Source organism: Grus americana, chromosome 11 (genome assembly GCF_028858705.1).
Source record: "Grus americana isolate bGruAme1 chromosome 11, bGruAme1.mat, whole genome shotgun sequence".
NCBI classification, from domain to species: Eukaryota; Metazoa; Chordata; class Aves; order Gruiformes; family Gruidae; genus Grus; species Grus americana.
The window spans coordinates 13574163-13591223 of NC_072862.1; the positions used below are offsets into that span (position 1 = coordinate 13574163).

A 17061-nucleotide genomic window follows, 5' to 3' on the forward strand; every position below is an offset into this window, starting at 1 on the left:
AAATCTTCTCATTCACCAAAGATATTCTTCACTCAGCCTCATGATTGCGTATGAGGGTCACACAAGTCTTTCTTCTTCCAGCTAGTAGACATCAAGATTGGCATGTCAAGGAGTAGGAAAAGGACCTATAGCTTGTCATAGAGCTCTCTTAACTGTCCATTAACCAGCCTGTCCCCTCTTGCTATATTAATCAACTTGGTCTCTTTGGCAAACCAGCAAGGTTGCTTTCACGTATATCTACTATACCTGTTTACTGAACAAGCACTATCACCTTACACAGGGTTAGTAGAGTCCCACTCCTTAGTTTAGCATAACTCTGTATCTTTACCTGTGAAGTATTTGTTCCCAGCTATTGAGAATTCTGCACTGGTTGTGTCATGAACTCAGCATTTATTAATACTACTTGTAGTAGATCCCATGCGTTGAGCAATGAGAGCATGTCTCACAGCTTGCAGTTAATGCTTATGCTGGAGGACATTATAATTTCAGGTGTTGTCTCCCATTTATTGTCACAGACCTCAGCTGGCCATCTTCTTCCACTTCTATTCTCTCCTGCCCGTTCTCAATGATTTTCCGGGTGGTAATCCTCTTGCCATTGATCACTTCAGTAGTGGTTAACACTGATCTGACACTGTGTGGCCCAGCTGCGTCCTCAGCAAAGGAGAAGGTGGGCTGCTCACTGGGGCTGAATGAATTCCATGGCATAAATGACTCCATAAAGTCAGAAAACAGTCTGGAGTTTCTTCCTCTTCCACTTCTCCTGTGCCAGTTTTCACCGTTGTTTCTGATGTTGTCGAAGGGGTCCCAGAAAGCATGTACAAAGGGATCCATCCCTCCATAGACTTCCCTAAAAATCTCCTCGAGGTCATGGAATATGTAAGGGGAATCAAAGGAGCTGTTCTGAGCCCCCATGGCACTTCTTCCTCTGCGGGATCTGCTCTCCTTAACAGACCTGTCATAGAGCGATCGCTTCTGAGGGTCAGACAAAACCTCGTATGCCTCAGCGACTACTTTGAATTTCTTTTCAGCTTCCTCCTTGTTGCTGGGATTCTTATCAGGATGCCATTTTAGTGCCAGTTTGTGGTAGGATTTCTTAACATCATCCTGTGAGGCACTTTTTTGCAGTCCAAGGACTTTGTAATAATCCACCATCTCAAAGGAAAGGTGGAGCTGTTTGGAAGATGCCTGGTACCTCTCTCCCACCAAGCACGTGAAGCCTGGGGATACCCAGTATGACAGACTCCTGGACACCTAATGCTCCTGCACTCCTTGGGGTGGGTAGATACTCAGTTCATCCCTTGATCTGCTGTGTCCTTTTGCATCACAAGGCCACACAGTGCTGCTTGAACGTATCCTTTCTTTTTAAGCCTGTTGTCCACAAATCATGAGATTGTGACCTCAGAGCGGGCTCAGCCAATCATTGCTCAGTTGACCTGACTTCATTCTAGGGTGGAGTTGGTTGTCACTGGCCTTATGTTTTCAAACACAGATCATACATGTGACGTAGTTGCCTGATGTAGCTGTGACGTCGTAGCTGTGACGTCGTAGCTGTGACGTCGTAGCTGTGACGTCGTAGCTGTGACGTCGTAGCTGTGACGTATGACTTTGTGAGACTATTTTGTGCCTGTACCTGCCCAAAAGTGGGATTCTCAGATACTCAGTGTGGTTTTGTGTGAGGTCCAGGGAAGTGTGGTGTAGTGAGGTCATAGTACCCTGAGGCCATAGTACTATTGGGCATATTACCCTATAGCAGCAGCTGTAGGAATGCTGTTTGCCATTTGGCTACCCACAGTTTTGGAAGAGTGTTGAAAAATTGGAGAACGTTCAGGGTAGAGCCATAAAATGTGATTAAGGGTTTGGAAAATATGCTCTGGAGTGAGATACTCAGGGAAAGTGTCTTGGTATTAAGAGGAAGTTCAATGCCAGCTTTACCATAGTCTGTAAGAACGTGCATAGGAACAGAAATTCAGTGGCGCAGGGATCTTCAGGCTTTCAGACAAAGCAGTTGGAAGGTGGTATTAGCTAAATTTAAACTCAAAATATGTTGCACATCCTTAATTATGAAGGTAATGAATCATTGGAACCTCCTCATGTGGCCATTTTTAAACCCAAGAGTGTGCCCTTTTCCTAAATTCATTAGATGACCGTCGTGATCTCTTCTGAATTTATAGACAAACTTGATGCTTCCAGAAGAGCTTAGCTCTCATGTTGGTACCAAAATAAATGCCCAGAATGAAGCTCATTAACAACCTTAGCCTCTTTTCTATATGCTTTTTTGGATATCTGTCCCAAGGTGTACGCATCTACAACAGGGATGCCCCATGAACTCGACACAGACAAATTCAGCCTGAGGAGCTGAACTTTGATGATCCAGTCTGGGGTTGTCCTGCATCTGTTTCTGTTCCCTGGATTTTCAGTTCCTGTGGGAAATACAATATCCTCACAGGGAACTGTTGCATGAAGGAGGTCTCCAAGGAAGTGCCAGTAACAAGAACTCATCTGTCTGTAACTCAGTGTCATAAACACCAACTGATGGCAGCATGTGTTGCAGATCACTGCCCTCCTTTCCATTATCCCACACTTTGGGAAGGAGTCAAGAGCCAGCCAGACCAAAGAGCATATGCACAGTGTATGAGCTGGCTGCCGTCCTACCGTACATCGTACGTGTGGGGCCGTGAAGCCAAGGGGCAGCCATGTCAGCCTGTAGAAAGCAATGTGACAGAGGAAGGAAGAAAGGCAGTTGAGCTGACGTGTGTTGGGGAAGGGTTTTGTTTTGCTGTTTTTCTCACTGGTCAATGATGGGTCATTAGTACGGAGGTACTTGTCATATTCTGGTGGTAAAAGTTGCTGTAACACAGTGCAGTGCTTGTCTGGGGGCTGGAGCTGAAGGAAATGCAAAGCAACGAAGGAGCTCGTGGTCCCATGGGCTCACCTCGTTGGGGAGATCTTGGCTTTTATCTCCTTTTGCACAGAGGAGGTATTCTTAATACAGGGTGGTTGTGCCATGTGAATTATTTTTCTGCTGGGTGTTGTTTGTACTGTAGCTATGGCAAAAGTCAATCTGGGCCCAGCAGCAAGCTGCTGCTGCCCATTTGAACTCAGAGGGCTCTTTGCACTCCCAAAGCATCCCAAAGTGCTCTTCTACACTGAGGGGACAGTTAAGGCTTCATAGCTCACTCAAACTGTAGTGCTTTGCTTGAAATCTTTACCAAGGAGACTTGTTTATTTGGGCTAGTGGTTTTTTAGGATTGTCCATTGGACTTGAGGGTGATCCAAGCTTACTGCCGACAGGCCACTGAAAGGTGCCAACAGCTCCTAGCCACTGCCAGTGTGGTCCATTTGCAGATGCTTGGCAAGAGCAGTTGCTGTTCCTACTCTCTGTTACCTGTCCCTGTTGGGAGAGGTTCTCCTTATCAAGGGAAAATGGGGCATCAGAAAAGCCTATCGGAGGGTCCCGGGCCAGTTATCTACTGCGGGGAGTGGGGTTGTGCACGGAAGGAAGGAGGTGACTCTGCCTTGTGCTGTCTCTTTGCAAAGCGTCTCCTCCCACACTTGCTTTTGATGATGAGCGCCCATCTCAGACTGGCTGGCGCACTGGGTTATCTGTCTCAGATTTAGTGCGTCCTACCCATCTGAAAAGTAGGGAGTGTTTTTCTCCTGTCATCCCCGAACGGAGGACGCTCACTGCCTGTCTGTCTGCTGCCTGCAGCAGGCGTCAGAGATTAGCAGCCATTCAAGAGAGGCCACTGCTGTGAGCCAAAAGGGTTTGCAAGGAAAAAAGAAAGGGTCGAGGAGAGGCAGGGAGAAAGGGAAATGAGAGAGACATGCACACATCAAGTAACTAGACCCAAACTAGCCTGGCAGCCCCATCCCTAGAAACCAAGGCTTTGAAATGAGAAATGTTTTTCGTATCTTAAATCTCAAGTACAAACAATAAAAACCAGCCCAGACTGTGTTCTTTGAAGAGAAAGTACGAGTGACCTGAACAGTGGTTATCAGCAGCGTCATTAAGATAAACCCTTAACATGATTTAAAGCATCCGAAACTGAAGGCAGCACTTTCAGATACTAACAAAATGGTCTGACATTGGGGATGAAAATCAATAGTAATCTGATGTCACTAAAAATACTCAAAAGTGTCCCATGGCTGATGGAGGTGAGATTAGTGTAAATATTTGTATTCTAATCAGTGGCACGCGAGGGCTGGAGGCGGCCTTTCTGTCTATTTAATTAATGGAGTGGCTTTTTAAAAGGATCCTAATCACATGTGATTGTATCTGCTTATCAACATTTTTGCTAATTAGATGATATGGAGGCAGTCACTCTGCTAATTCCCTCATCCAAACAGCATATCCTGCACAGATAAAGTACAGTCTCTTTTTAATAAGAAACAATCATGAGACAGACTAACCTTAATGGTGCTTATTATCCGAGGATCTTTGGGATTTTCTCTTCTACCCACCCCCTCCTTCCTTTTTCTTCATTCCCTGCTTCAGTATGCCAGATGGATGCGGATGTGGCCGTCCCTGTCCCCCGCGCCGGTCCCCCACCCCAGGCACCGCCACGTCCAGCCTGCTCTTCCCTCCCAGCCAGGCATTGGGTCTGCAAGGGCAGGGGTTGTCAGCCAGGTCAGAATGGGAAGCAAAACACAAGGCACCAAGCAGCAAAATGCCGCAAGCTTTTGGTCACCCAGACCGCAAGTGACCCCAAATTTGCAGCCCCAATCTCTGACCTTGCTCTTGGCACCCAAATGCGCCCTCGTCCAGAAAGGAGTGAGCATCTCTGAGTTGTGAAAACTTTCTTCTATTACTATTATTAGATTGGATATTAAGAAAAAAATTTTCATTGAAAGGGTTGTCAAGCATTGGAACAGGCTGCCCAGGAAAGTGGTTGAGTTACCACCCCTGGAGGTATTTAAAAGATGTGTAGATGTGGCACCTAAGGACATGGTTTAGTGGTGGACTTGGCAGTGTTAGGTTTATGGTTGGACTCAATGATCTTGAAGGCCTTTTCCAACTTTAATTATTATTGTTGTTGTTATATTTTCTGTTTTAAATGGGTCTGAGGGTAGAGAGGGTCTACACGAGTGGTTTCTCACCAGCCCCACTGATCCTGTGACAAGGCCAGGGTCCTTTTATCTAAACCAACATGAGTCGGAGACATTTGTTCCAAGTCCTTTGACTATCCAAACAAACACAAGTTGCGCTTCGCTCCGCCAGTCAAACTGTCATCGGATGCCTCCCCCCGGGGCGGCCCCATTGGAGGGGAGGCTGCGCTCGCTGCTCGAGGTGTTCCCGGGGAGCATGGCTGGGGATGGGTGCATTAGGCTGACCTCCTGCTGGGGGGGGACCAGAGGGACCTGCCTGACTTCAGAAGAGGACTGAAAAATAAATAGAAAATTTTCCCCGAAGAATATCTCCTTGCTTCTCAAAATATAAGGGCCACGTCTTGATAAGAAGAACCTGTCCTAAACGGGTGTAACTGCCACCCTGAGACCCTCTGGGTGGACCAGAGGAGAGAGGGGGTAGGTGCCTGGTATTTAATTTTGGGAGGTCAGGAGTTTGCCTGCTGTTTTTGCAGCTGTGAATGTTGAGTGGAAAAGACTTAAATGACATGGATTCCCACCTCCATGGGCAGAAGACAGTGTTGGTGTGTCCTGTGTATTGATCTCGCGTGTCGGGCTCAGCACAGAGGCTGGCTGTGGGATGGGAGATGGCGTGGCTCTGGGGAGTGCTGGCTGGGAGGCACCCCCAGAGGCTGGAGACAGGAGCTGAAGGAGGATCCGATCCAGAGAGCTGGGTCTGTATATGGCTTTTCTGAGCCTCAGGTTGGGGCTTGAGACTAAACCAAGGTTCAGGCAAAAAGACACCCAGCTTCTGGGTGGCAGCAAGAGGCAGGAACCTCACAAAACAACCCTTTTTTAAGGTATGAAGCCAAAGAGGTGGCCTGGTCCTGCTTAGTGGAATCAAGAGAGGTCCTGACATGTTTTTTTTTATGTTAGAGCATGCCCCATGCATAGGGCAAGGCCTTGCTACTGTCTTGGAAAGCCCAAATGGTGCTGTAACTTGTGTTCATGGACTCTGGCCCCAGTAGAATTCAGAGAACTTAAGTTTCATTGTCTGGGTCATCTCCACGTGTCATCTGCACTATCCTCATCCAGGCATGGCTACGTTGAGGTTGTACTCAGCAACACAGCTGGCCGGTCCTACTATTTCTCCTCTTTGGCATGGTCCCTGACCATCCTTCCTCTCTGTGGTATGTGCAGAAATTAATTCAATATTGACCGCTTTCCCAGAGCGGTTTCCCGTTGCCAGTTCCATGACTGAGGGCTACAACTTGAAAAGAGGAGGGACTTCTGGGCCAAGGATTGCGTTGCAAGCCGTTGAGTCCTGGGGCTTAATGAGGCACTGCTTATCAGCAGAGTGTGCTTATCTGGAGCCCGCCGACAGTGTACCTGCTCCAGCCCCATCGTGAGCGAACATGTTTTACCACCCAGTTGCAGGGAGCCGGGAGCGCGCGCGCGGTCAGACAGCACGGCTCAGCTGATGCGTGGTAACTCGCGAAGCCACAGCAACTTTATCACTTCACAACATCCATACATAGCCACAACCTTGAATCTTCTCAGGGGAAGAAAGGATGATGAGTTACTGTCCTGGGATTTTCTCTCTGTCTCCAGTCAGTGGGAAGTGGTATGTGGAGCATTCATTTAATAAACCAGAGGGGAAAAGCTGTAGATCAGCTTCTCATTATTTCAGTGCTGGCTCACGCCATCGCTTGGGTTTGTGCCTGACAGTTCAGTGTGTTATTTGAGGCCACTCAAGCATTCTGCAGAAATGATGCCACCCTCTGCTGAAAGCGTGGGGTTCGTCCAAGTGGGGAGGGCCTGTCTCTGTTAGTAGGTTTATCAGTGCCAATTCTATCTCAATTTTAGGTCTCAGTTTGCAAAGGAGGTGCCCACTTTGGAGACCGGTTCCTGTTGAGAGCCACCGCTCCAGCAGGAAAACTTCTGGAGACGGTTCTTCCGATGTGGACCTCTGAAATAAAGCAACTTTAGGTGGGTAAAAACACACCAGTGGGGCTGGTTTGCAGGGGATGGGGAGTCCCAAGTGGTACAAAACTTAGGTGAGGGTCCTGCTGATGTGCACATAGACCTGAAGCCCCCCAATTAAAAGAAGCAGGCCCTTTCTCTAGAAGGTAGGAGGGATTGTAGGGGACCTCTGTGTTTGTCCCCCAGTATTTGCCAGTGTGTCATACCTATGTCAAAGAAGGGGCTCTGGACAATCAAGGTAGCAGGTGGGGGATGGATTGGTTACTGATGACTTTATGGGGAGCAGGAAATTGGAGAAGAGACCCCCCACTGAAGCCATCAGGAAGCATGCTCTGGTCCTGCCTATGGGCACCTCATACGTGGGACTACCAGGAACAGTGAAATTTCCACACTGCCTCAACAAAGGTTTAATCCAAGTTTATTGCTGAGATTAAAAGACTGGAGAATATAAATTGTAAATGTGATGACTTAAGAGCTCGTAAATTCAGTATACAGCCCCATTCCAGAGAGCTAGTGAGCAGTGTGGTCACGCTGCCTTGGGCTCACGAGTTGCCGTTGCTCCCATTGCTGAAACCCACGCTCTGCAAAGAGCCTTTCTGCCCTGCTCTGGCTCCTGAGACGGTGCGTGCGTGTGTGTGTGTGTGTGTACACGTGCTTGGAAACACGCGTACATGCTGACCAGGGATGCCATCCTTTCTGTGGTTTTGCTCTCCCCGGGAGAAGGGGCCACCCCTCCACCCCCCCAGCTGGAGAGTCATTTGCATTTACCTGAGGTCCAAGTGTCTTTGGTGCTTGCAAAGGAGCTCTATGGTTTTGCCTGTGTTCTTGTGCGTGGGCAGCATGAACTGCCTGGGTGAACTGGTCACACACAGCGAGTCACTCGAAGCAGCATTGCCTCTGAGCCGTGGTGGAGACCGCTGGAGTGGGAACAATGAAGATTTCAACCAATGCACAGGTCCCTCTCCCAGTTTTCCATTTATTCAACTTGTGTCACCCACCCTGGAGCTGGGTGACCCCTGTGAGCAGAGGGCTGAGGAGAGCTTTTCACAGGAGTGGTTAATGTGCTGGACTGTTTCTGGGGTGAGTTGCAATAAGGTTTCTATAGCTGGGTCATGACTGTCACTGAGTTTGTGCAGGACAAAGTTCCTTAAATAATTTGCTTAGGTGTAGGCATCTTTGGCATGATGTGTTTTTTTCCCCTTTCCCTAGAAAGACAGAGAGCTGGTAACCAGCCTGCTTCAAGGACTGGGTCCAGCACATGCCAAGGAGATAGCTTTTGGTCTGGGAGCCCTAACTGAAGCCAAGACGGGGATGCAGCATCCAGTGCCAACCTGCTGTCCTGCCAGGAGCAGAGCTTATCACCATTGTCTGAGCAAGGAGAGCTGGGGACAAATCCTGGGGGGCCACCAGAAGATGCCGTGGGATGCCCTTCCCCCCAGTTAAGCGGACCAAGCACCCAGCATGCAGTAAGTGTGGAGGGACTGGGCTTGGTGGGTGTTTGCCACAGACCTCGTGGCTGCCCGTCCTTGCAAGTGCCCAGGGGTCAGCGCTTGGGGCTGGCTGTGCTTTGGGGCTGGCTCGGGGTAAGCCCCAGCCAGCTTTTCAGAAAACAGAGCCCTGCAGCCCCCTGTGCGCAGGCCCCAGCTGTGATGGCATGTGTGAGTCAGCGCCGAGTGCTCCTTTGGGTGCCAGGGCTCACTTTCAGGATCCAGCATGGGGGCTGACAGCAGCGCTTGCAAAAATGCATGCCAGCCTCTCTCAGCAAAGCCAAGTCCTCGAGCTCCTGCCACGCTTCTCTGGAGAAAGTGGGTCAGGCCTCCCAGGTGGCATTGCTCGAGGTTTCCCCTCTCCTGGGGTGTAAGCCTGGGGAAGGCAGTTTTAGCAGCGTTTTGGCTCGGAGATGGCTGCACGGCACCAGTCCCTTGGGACAGCATAGGTGCTGAGGGTTGCGTTGGGTACAGCTGGCATTTGCTCGTTTTGCAGACTCTCTTTTACCGAACGAAGAGCAGGGAAGGAGGAGGTTATATTTTTTAAATCATTTTTAATCACTGTAAAAACTGAGCTCCTGCTGGTTTTCTTTTCAATCTGACTTGCAGTAAATGTGGCAGCGATGCCATGAGGGTGTGTGCAACTGTAGGGCTGGGCGTGTGGCGTTGCGGCAGTCTGCCTGTGTGCATGGCTGGGCAGACAAGGCTCAGGGTGTGTGTCCGGAGGTGGTCATCCTGCCTGAGCAGAGTCAGGAGCACACTGTATATACTGGCTAAACCATACTGCGTTTTCCTATCCTGGCTGAAGTCTATTTGGCAGTGTTTTGGTCTGACAAGACTGTATCCCCTTGCTTCCCTCCACCCAGACCCTCAAAAACTTTGCAAAAATTCACCCAAAATGTTTGCCGTTCCTCAGCACCTCGTTTGTGTGACCCACCATAACTGCCCTTTCCCGGGACTCTGTTCTGAACGAGGAGCAGAGATAACGTTTAACAGGCAAGAGCAGATGAAAAGGAGATAAAGCAATAAGGGGGGGGGGGGGGGGGAAGAGGGAGGGGAGGAGGAATGCAGAGGTATGTGGCTGCATGTTGTACTGTGTTTATGCACAAACAGGCACGCTTATCGATATCCAGATGTAAGCATGTGTGCGGGGTAATATCTCCTGAAACAATAGGCGCTACTTGACTCGGGGAGTGCTGCTGGAGCCTCCCCGTCAGATGCTGCTGTGTTATCAGGTTGCAGCAGGCGTTCCCATCTAATCGGGGATCTGAGCCCCCGTGAGCCGCACCCGGGGCTTTCAAAGCCTCTCCTCCAGCCTTCAGCCCGCTTTGCCTCTCCGAGGAGGGAGGGCACAAGGGGACAAAAGGGGCCAAGCGTCTCCAGAGGTGATACCCAGCCTGTCTGGCCGCCCGGCTTCACAGCTCGGCGGGGATGCAGGGGCTGGTGTTGCCATCGCACTCTGGCGGGGACGGCAGCGGGGTGATGCTGAGGACCCAGCCAGCCCCTGCCGGGAGGAGAGAGCCTGGCCAGAGCTGTAGCAAAGCACCCGCTTTGCTCAGTGTGGGGCAGGTAATGCCAGATGGGCCAAACCGGCCATTTTACCCCATCCCCTGTGCTGCAGCAGGCACAGGAGCCGGCCCTGGGGGCAGCACTGGCAGACAGGGCCCTTTCCTCCTTTATTTTCTTCTGCGGTTTTAAGGAAGGCTTCAAAAGCAAAAAAAAGCTTATAAAACCTTCTTTCCCCCCTGCTCCCTAGCACCAAAATGCAATGACCACTAATCTTACGTGGCTCATAACTGCAAATAGCTCTGGAACTAATTAATTTGACAGTGCCGTGGCTGCCTGCCTTTTTCACCAAAATCAATTAAGGAAAGGCACATTTCCCCTTCTCCTCCCTCCCCTCCCCGCGCCGCTTTGCAGCAAGGCAGAGGGGAGAAGGGGCAACGAGAACCGGGCACTGCTTTCCCAGGGCTCCCGGGGGGTCGGGGTGGGGAGCTGAGCGGGAGCACAGCGAAAGGGGATTAACCAGGTGGAGGGAGAGACGCGCTGCTTCTCCACAACAGGAGCGGGGATGCTTCCCTGGGGACGGGTGGCGGTGGGAAAGCTTGATTGCCACACGCAGCCACGCCGCGCCGCGCTCCTCCCTCCCTCCGTCCCGGCTCCCTGAAGACCCCCGTGAATTGTCATTCCTTGCCGCTACAGGGGGAGAATCGGCCATCGGGCTCTTGGAGCATTTTTTATTTGCATGGTTAATGAGTCCCTCCAGAAGGGGTTGCAAGGGAGAGGCAGGTGGGAATTTCGGCACTGTTTGCTTGCCAAGCGAGGGCAGAGGTGTGTGTTAAAAAGGAGTTGGCGAGGAATTTAGGGAGGCGAATTTTGCATTTTGCGGGAGGCGGCGGTAGGAATCGGAGTGGGGTCTCGTGCAATTTTTGAGTCTCCTGGCCTCGGAGGTTTAAAAGCACAGCCAGGGAGTGCAGGCGGGGAGCGCATTGGAGGGGGCTGCGGCTCCCCTCTGCCCTGGGCTGGGTGTGGGGCTGGGGGGTGTATCAGCATCACACCGCTTCCCAAAAAATCCAGCAAGAACAGGACTCCCGGACAAATATCCCCCCTCTGTGCTTGTTCTTCTGGCTCCACTTCCAGATGGAAATGAGAGCCGGGTCTGGGGGAAAGGAGTTGAATGATGGCAGAGCTCTATGAGCATGCAGGTCCCCAAAAATACCCTTTTTGGGGAACAAGAGACAGTAGTCCCCAGGACAGGACACGGTGTTGAGACACCTGGCCAAGCTGGGTAAAGCCTCCTGAGCATTATTTCTGTAAATGCCTCCATTTGGTCCATATCACCTCCTCCGATCTCTACTGAAATGCCCTTCTATTAATAAATAACTCCATTCTCCATTACCCCATGTCCACAGCTCACATTGAAGTAACTGGGAATTTGGGTTTGGTTTTTATAGACATTAGAAATAGATTTTATCTTTATTAAAGGCTCTCTCTCCACCTCCCCAACCTTTGCTCCATTGCACTGAGCATGGCAGCGGCTGGAGCGGAGGAAGCAGGTCCCTGGGCTGAGCTCAGCGTGGGGAGAGGAAGGAAAACCTCTCCCTCATTTTGGCCAGGGCAGAAGGGGTTGAAAAGGGCCAGGTTCCTCCCTGTGCATTGGTGACCTGTGAGTACATCTCCATAGCATGGTGTAAAGACTTGAGAAAACAAGGGAGAAATTTTGAATGAAGAATATTCAAGAAATTATATAGCTAGTCTCAAGGGGGTTTTTTTGTTTTTTTCTTCTTTGTGGGGGTAGATGTCTGGCTTGGGAAATACCTATAAGGAAACCTCCTTGAATGCAATCATGATGCTGAGCCACTGCATGAATTTGGGGAAGATTTTATTTTTTAAAAACTGTGGGTTGCAAGCATTCCCTGGAAAATATTTGAGTTTTGAAGTGCATCAGTTGGTCCTAATTGGGCAGGGAAGTCACAGGGCGGCATTTTTATCCCCGGGTTGGACGGCAGCACAGTTTCTGGCAGGGAAATCAGTGCATGTAAATTAGAATTGTGGTTTCCATGAATACTATCATATATGGATTGGAAGCTGATTTTCCAAGAGCATCTGTGCCAGGAAAACTTGTGCTCTCACTTAGCCCCAGGCAGCAAACACAAGTGACACAAACATGGTGAGGGTGAGTTCCTTTACAACTGTGACTGTTCAAAAAGTATTTCTGAAATTTGCCTTCCCTGCTGTTCCTCCCGTGTCCCCCCTTCCTCCTCCCCTTCCAGCTATGCCGGAGTGAGCTAGGAGGTTTGGTATCCAGCCTTACGCAGCGGCTGGTGCTCGGCCGGCGGGGATAGGCGCCGCGGACGGCGTGCACCTGGGCGTAGGTAAGGCTCCGGCAGGGTGGGGACTGGATTCCTTCCCGGCCCCCCTCGCAAACAGCTCCTGCCCCGGAGCCCTGCGTTCCTCTGCCCTTATCTCCCTGCGCAAGGCAAAGCTATAAATGTTATTGGCCATGAAGTTATTCATCCCCTTCAAAGTTACGCATATGCAAAATAGGCTCTCCTGCTAGAAATGGGAGGCTTCTTACCAAGTGTGATTGTTTAAAGATTTTTTTTTTAATAAAAATTTCTAAGAAGTGCATTAATACATAGTGATGTTAATAGCACTGGATATGTATAAACCTAATTATATATGTTACCACAAGTAAATAACCACAGCATTTCTTACAAGGTAAATATACTCTTGCTCCAGGGATGGCTAACTTGAGGTGCAGAGCAACGGCCCAGCTGGTGCAAGCAGTTGGCAGTGGACAGAATGAGTGAGAAGTGACATACAAGAACTTGAGTTGGGACACAGGTTCTGCCTTCATCACAGGTACAACTCAGCCCCCCTTGGCCCCTCACCGTCCCTGTCCCAGGGATGTGGCACCAGGTCCTGCCCCCGCGGCGCCCTGCAGCCGGCCGCACTGGCACGCAGCAGCCTCCGTCCCAGCTGGATGCGGTGATGCTCCTACCAGAGCAGCATGCAGCAGTGAGGCCTGTCAGCAGAGATCAGACTTTAAAAGCTCAGAAGACCCCACTGCCGCCTTCTAGGAGTTTATAAAATCCGTCCTGGTTCATACCTGTTGTTGTTTTAAACCCATTCCTTTTTGCGGAATGACTCAGCTCAAGAAAGAAAAGCAGTTATTTTTTGGCTAACGAGGAGAATTTGATGATATATAAAGGGATGGAAGATGTGTTACATCTCTCTGACCTCCAAAGCTGGAAGAAGCCATTCCCGCATTTATGGCATGTCTCCTATTTTATTAGGCTCATGCATGGCTACACTTGCCTGTATCAGCCATCCCCTGGTTTTCCTGCATGCTGTCTGCTGACGGCTCAGACCAAGACCTTTGCAAAGCTTCAAACCAGCTGAGCCTGGAAACCTCTGGACAATCCAGGCAGCAGTTTCCAATCGCTCTGTCCCATCCCCTTCCCCTCTCTGGCCGGGGGCAGCTCTCTGCGGAGGGTGGCAGCACTGGGGCGAAGCGATGCGGGACAGGGATTTTTGGGGAAGCGAGTGCAAGACCCCAGCCGGCTTCTGTCCCACATTTTGACTTCAGTGGCCTGACATCAAACATGTCACTGCAGCCTGAGCCCCCACGGGCCTGATGGAGGAGCAAAAAGAGAGGGCTGGAGGCAGCAGATCCTAATCTTTATTAAATAAGAACAAAGCTTATGCCGGCTAATGAGAAAAACAAACCGATGAAAGATCCGGCGAGCTCCTCAGAAGGACACAAAGAAATTCTCTCTGAACAAGAGGAGGCTAAAAATATTCCCGAATATTTATTTTGCTGGCAATGTCTTCACAGGCTCCAGATTTGATGCCGCCTCTTTGGGGATTGGCATGGCCGTCGCAGTGATTTCACAGGGGGGTGCTCCAAACTCTGCACGACGCCCAGAGCCACAGCAGAAACAGCCCCGCAGCCAAGATGCGAAAGCACGAACTGTCTCAGCGCTGTGAGATGACAGCCAGTCCCTGTACACCTCTGTTTCTCTAAGGACAACAGGGTATTTTACCATCAGTTTAGGTCCATCGTCCTGTTTGGAGCAGGTGTGTAAGAGCCAGAGATGCTGCAGGCACTCTTCTCCAGTTTCATTCCCTTTCCGGACATGGGTCCCTGTGCACACAGGGTGCCAAGGTTGCGGCTGCTAAGGCTTGCACTGATGCTGTGCACCCTCTGCATCACAACATCAGGGACAGCTGGCAGAAAACTGGGAACACTGGTGGTCTTACCCAGCTTAAGGCCACAATATTCCCCCAAAACATCTCCATCACCCACTGGGCCTTGCCAGTTCCACGTCCCCTCCTCGCAGCAAGCCGCAGCCTACGCAGCCATCATCAGCAAACATATGGGCATCTCTTGCAACCAAACCCAAAACCACATGAAGTTGCCCAGGTTGCACATGCAGCGTAATGAACTCAAAGCGCAGACCGTGCCTGGGGAAACCAGTCGGGGTGGGGAGTGTTTCAGGAGGTCGTGATCAGCCCGGCGCAGGCTGCAGGCCCCAGTGGGTGAGCACGTACCCATGCAGGGGTTTGCAGAGATTCAGCCAGCCCGGCTGTTTCACTCCTCCTGCCCTTGCCGCCTCCCACGGGCCACCACGACCTCTGTCCAGCCCGTTATCTCCAGAGATGGTTAGTGGGAGGCAATGGCAACCGCAGTGCTGGATCAGACCACCCGGCCAGGGCAGGCGGGCAGCTGCAGGGGCTGCTCAGAAATCACCTCCCAGCTTCGCAATTGCCCCCCCCTCGCCCTTCCCATACAGGCTGAGCCCCAAACCTCAGCCTTGAGTGCCACTGAACTTGGCTGAAAACATGGCTTCTAAAGGCAAAAGCAACGCAGTGACGAGGCCTGCAGTTCCTCCTCCGCCTTTGCCTTTGCTGACCATGAAACCTCAGCCTCTGCTCTTTTAATGTACTGTGGCTGAACTTGCTGCCAGCAGGTCAAAGGGACCATAATTTACTCGGGCTTTGATGCATTTGATACAGTTTGGGGTGAAAAGGGAGAGGGGAAGGACAGGAGACGGAGGGGATAAGCAGTGGCAAGGAAGGAAGGAGGCTGCCTGTTTGTATGGGAACTGGATCGCTGTGAAGGTGGCAGAGCCATTTTCTAGCCAAGAGGGACGTAGGGACGTTTCGACTGGAGAGGGGTCTCCACTTGCTCAGAGTGGCGTGGTGGGTAAGAGGCAGCCTGAGCATTTGTCTGCATGCCCCTTTTTATCTCTTTCTCTGATTAGGAGATTGGCAAGGGGAAGGGCAGGGCGGGTTCGTATTCCGTATTGCCTGGAGAGTCCTGTTACTGCTCAGGCAGGACCACGGGAGGGTCACGGTTCCCTTACCGGCAGCCAGCTCTCATCATGTTTGTATTTCCTTAGCACCTTCCCTGTCTTAGAGCTCTTTACCAGCTGCTTCATGAAGCCACCCTGCTCATTTTCCTGCAGGAAGGAGGCTGCAAGGCACAGAGCAGGTAAATGAACCCACGTGGTACCACAGGTGGCTTTTTCAGAGCGAGAAACCAGAGGTACGGATTGCCCAGCCTATGCTCACAGCATCGGGAGCTCACGAACGTCGAGGATGGGCTGAAATCAGGGGAGCACAGCCCTTACCTCACATTGCTGCTGGCTGTGCTTTTTCACAGCAAGCTGGTCCAGATCATCTCCCCAGCCCCGCTGGTGTTGTGCAAATCCCAAAATACTGTAAAACCCCCATCCCCTACTCTTTTCACTCTGCTAGTCACCACCGTCAACCTTGGAGAAATCAGAGGCCATCCTGTGCCTCTTGATGTAGGTTTTCCTATAGGTACCTAAGCTGTATCTTTGCTATAGGCTTCAGAGCAGGACTGAATTAAAAGTCGGAGCCAGCAGCGGTCACATCCCGCACCTTGCCGGGCTGTCAGTGCTTGGGCCAGAGTCTGATGCTTTCAAACACAGGTTGCTTCCTCCTTTTTTTTTTTTTTTTTTTTGGGGGGGGGGGGGGGTGGTGCAGAAATAGAGGCAACATCCCTTGTGAGAACCTAAATATTTTACTCTCCAGCTTTTGTCTTGACTGGCTGGTGTTTACACAGGGGCGAAGAGGCCAGGAGGAAGCAAAGCGATGTGGCTGCTGTGGTTTCGGTTCTCACTCCACCTCGCTACTGAGAAACTGGACCCGTGGTTTGGTTTGTGGCTGGGGGGAAGAGCAAAGGTCCTTGGATCCGATCCCTGCCGGGGAGGCTCTCCCAGCCCCGCAAAGACACCGGCAACACTGGTGGGGGCTTGGGAAAGAGAAGAGAAAACCAGCCCCCCAACAAACGCTGCTCTGGCAGCTCACGGTGCATTAATATTCACTGCAGAGCCAGGGGTGTAAATTCACTGCTATCTCCTCAGAGTTTGCTGTTTATGCTGTTCATTTCACATAGATGTCACTACTGCCTTATGAGCACTCCTCCGAGCCAGCCGGTTAAATGGACCTAGTGCATTATAGTAATGGAGTAACTGTATAAAAACAATGAAATCCAATCTCTTTAAACTGATTTGATGTCTGCCTGAACCACAACATTTCCTGCTAATGGCTTCCTTCATTTTGTAACCGTGATCTCCACCTGATCAGATTACAGCTGTTTTTAATTACAAAGCTAATAGAGTTTGTAGGCAGTGTCAGGCAGACAGCGCATGCCTGGGGTGGGCACGGGGTGGAGGGGAGCCGGTGGGGGCTCTGGGTGACTCTGTTAACACACTCAGCCCATCGAGCCGACTGTCAAAACACTGGGACCAGGGGGCAGCTAGGAGGTACGGTGATATTTTTCAGTGTGCAGCCAGCACGCCGGTCTCCGGGCCAGTCTGTGCGACAGCAGACAGCCCCCAGTTGTGTTCCTGCTCGGTTTGGGGTGCCTTGTCACCCAGCCAGGTGGCTGGTGGTACCCAGGAGATTTGTGGTGTGTTTGGTGCTCCTGAAAGGCAGGTGCCATGGTGGTAAGAAGGCATAAGAAGGGTAGAACGTGCTTTTCTTGATGATG

At 50.9% G+C, this 17061-nt stretch overlaps 1 protein-coding gene and 1 long non-coding RNA gene across 2 annotated transcripts; one reads left to right on the forward strand and one right to left on the reverse strand.

Moving 5' to 3' along the window:
• Positions 1 to 477: 477 nt before the first annotated feature.
• On the reverse strand, positions 478 to 1152 carry DNAJB8 (DnaJ heat shock protein family (Hsp40) member B8). The gene has a single exon (XM_054838865.1). It carries the CDS (start codon positions 1150 to 1152, stop codon positions 478 to 480), a length of 675 nt encoding a protein of 224 aa, XP_054694840.1.
• A 10426-nt stretch (positions 1153 to 11578) lies between these two features.
• LOC129211577 (uncharacterized) lies at positions 11579 to 13220 on the forward strand. The gene is made up of 3 exons (XR_008578875.1): positions 11579 to 11700; positions 12308 to 12409; positions 12777 to 13220. It is a non-coding gene; the product is annotated as an uncharacterized LOC129211577 (long non-coding RNA).
• Positions 13221 to 17061: the final 3841 nt, after the last annotated feature.

Bases quoted from the DNA above. Each gene is read 5' to 3' on its own strand.
- DNAJB8 (XM_054838865.1), bottom strand. From the start codon at position 1,152: ATGGTGGATTATTACAAAGTCCTTGGACTGCAAAAAAGTGCCTCACAG.